The 2,489-nt window shown below is 31.2% G+C and overlaps 1 protein-coding gene across 1 annotated transcript in view; it reads right to left on the bottom strand.

The window, feature by feature from the left end:
* The window catches only part of LOC106463661 (transient receptor potential-gamma protein-like), a gene marked incomplete at its 3' end in the record, with an annotated part of 101,180 nt that overhangs the window by 45,099 nt on the left and 53,592 nt on the right, over positions 1-2,489 (bottom strand). The window contains exon 3 of the mRNA XM_022391223.1: positions 1,040-1,284. Within this exon, the coding sequence (XP_022246931.1) occupies positions 1,040-1,210 (171 nt within the window). The remainder of the gene's footprint in view (positions 1-1,039; positions 1,285-2,489) is intronic.

A 2,489-nucleotide genomic window follows, 5' to 3' on the forward strand; every position in this document is an offset into this window, starting at 1 on the left:
GGTGTTGGATATTACTATTGAAGATAAGGTTGGAAGTATTGGTGTTGGATATTACTATTGAAGGTAAGGTTGGAAGTATTGGTGTTGGATATTACTATTGAAGATAGGTTGGAAGTATTGGTGTTGGATATTACTATTGAAGATAAGGTTGGAAGTATTGGTGTTGGATATTACTATTGAAGGTAAGGTTGGAAGTGTTGGTGTTAGATATTACTATTGAAGGTGAGGTTGGAAGTGTTGGTGTTGGATATTACTATTGAAGGTTAGGTTGGAAATATTGGTGTTGGCCTTGTTTTAGTTACTGGATTAACTATTTTAAGTAAAATGACCAACCACCTTTATTGTTTTCGTTGTTTGATTGACTATTTTAACTAAAGTGACCAACCACCTTTCTTGTTTTGGTTGTTGGATTGACTATTTTAACTAAAGTGGCTAACCATCTTTCTTGTTTTGGTTGTTGGATTGACTATTTTAACTAAAGTGACCAACCATCTTTCTTGTTTTGGTTGTTGAATTGACTATTTTAACTAAAGTGACCAACTATCTTTATTGTTTGGGTTGTTTGATTGACTATTTTAACTAAAGTGACCAACCATCTTTCTTGTTTTGGTTGTTTGGTTGACTATTTTAACTAAAGTGACCAACTATCTTTCGTCTTGTTTGTAAGATACGTTTTTTTTTCAGGATTGCTGGTAAAATAACTTATCAAGGATTTAAAACATACTGGATATCGATACCTTATCTTATACGAATTATTCACTAGTCTACTCGCTACTTTCACCACCAAAGTCATCGACGTCGCTTTATTATAAGTTAGTCATAATCCACACCCACAGTAACTTTCTATAAAACCACACTTGTAGTTTATTGAACGAAGCTTCTCACATTACTAAATAAACAAGTGCAACTTATTTCCGAAACGTTTTCCATCTCAAGAAACGAAGTTGAAACAGTTCATAACGAATTTCTACAAGATCCACGCTGCCTAGAACCGCAATCAAGCCTAGAAGAAACTCATATTTAATTACTTATCGTTTACAACGTACCTACGGACTGAAGCTAGATCACCCCTCTCCACTGATAGCAGGAACTTTTTCTCATCTAGTGAAAGCTGGCCTTCGCGTTTCGAAGCAAACTCTTGAACAGGAGTTGAATCCGAAGACAAAAACTGGGTTTGATCCTTTGCTATATTTACCGATTCCCCATCCATTGTTGTATTAGTTTATCCACTTTTAAAGAGCAAAATTGTACATCCCGGCTGTTGATCCCTCAGGTCATTTGAAACTATATGAAAGTTACAAATAAGTTAAATGTTATTTAACAACTAACTTGGTATTATGGACGTAATTTAAAGCAAAAAAACAACAACAGAGAAATAATAGAATTATTTGGCTAAAAACTGCCATATGTTGTTTAAAGCTATGAAATATACCCCAATTGTAAACTTAAGTATTGATATCTGAGGTACTGAGATAATAATATTCGTTCAGGGAGTTATAAGTATTTTTCTTTCCATGATATGTCGAGGCCTGAAGAGCAATGTCCTCCTCATTTTATATATATATATATAAACTGTAATTCAATATGGTTTCATTTCAGGATGAATATGTGTAAGAAAACTTTAATCCTTTCTTTTTTTTACCTAATTGTTCTTTTTTTAAGGTTATTCAGGACGTAGTAAGTAAAGTAGCCTGTAGGATTTCAGTAATGTATTACAGTAATGTTAACGTTTAAAATACTTTAATGCTGATGTTAATTTATGGACTTTTTAATTAGGTTTTGATTTGAAACTTTAATAATAAGGTAGCTTATTTTAAAACCTGAGTTTTTAAAAAAATACTTTAAAAATGTAAATTAAGAAAAATTTAATTGAAAAATAAAATGTGTACATTTCATATCAATTTTAAAGTTAAGTTTATTACGTTTCAGAAAAAATAAAGTTTAGTTATCTTTTGGTCTTATCATTTTTATATCAAAGAGTAGCCAGTGATATATTACAAAACCGGTTAAATATAAACAGAAGAGTAGCTAGTGATATATTACAAAACCGGTTAAATATAAACAGAAGAGTAGCCAGTGATATATTACAAAACCGGTTAAATATAAACAGAAGAGTAGTCAGTGATATATTACAAAACCGGTTAAATATAAACAGAAGAGGAGCTAGTGATATATTACAAAACCGGTTAAATAAAAACAGAAGAGTAGCCAGTGATATATTACAAAACCGGTTAAATATAAACAGAAGAGTAGTCAGTGATATATTACAAAACCGGTTAAATATAAACAGAAGAGGAGCTAGTGATATATTACAAAACCGGTTAAATATAAACAGAAGAGTAGCCAGTGATATATTACAAAACCGGTTAAATATAAACAGAAGAGTAGTCAGTGATATATTACAAAACCGGTTAAATATAAACAGAAGAGGAGCTAGTGATATATTACAAAACCGGTTAAATATAAACAGAAGAGTAGCCAGTGATATA

Source organism: Limulus polyphemus, unplaced genomic scaffold (genome assembly GCF_000517525.1).
Source record: "Limulus polyphemus unplaced genomic scaffold, Limulus_polyphemus-2.1.2 Scaffold1456, whole genome shotgun sequence".
Lineage (NCBI taxonomy): Eukaryota > Metazoa > Arthropoda > Merostomata > Xiphosura > Limulidae > Limulus > Limulus polyphemus.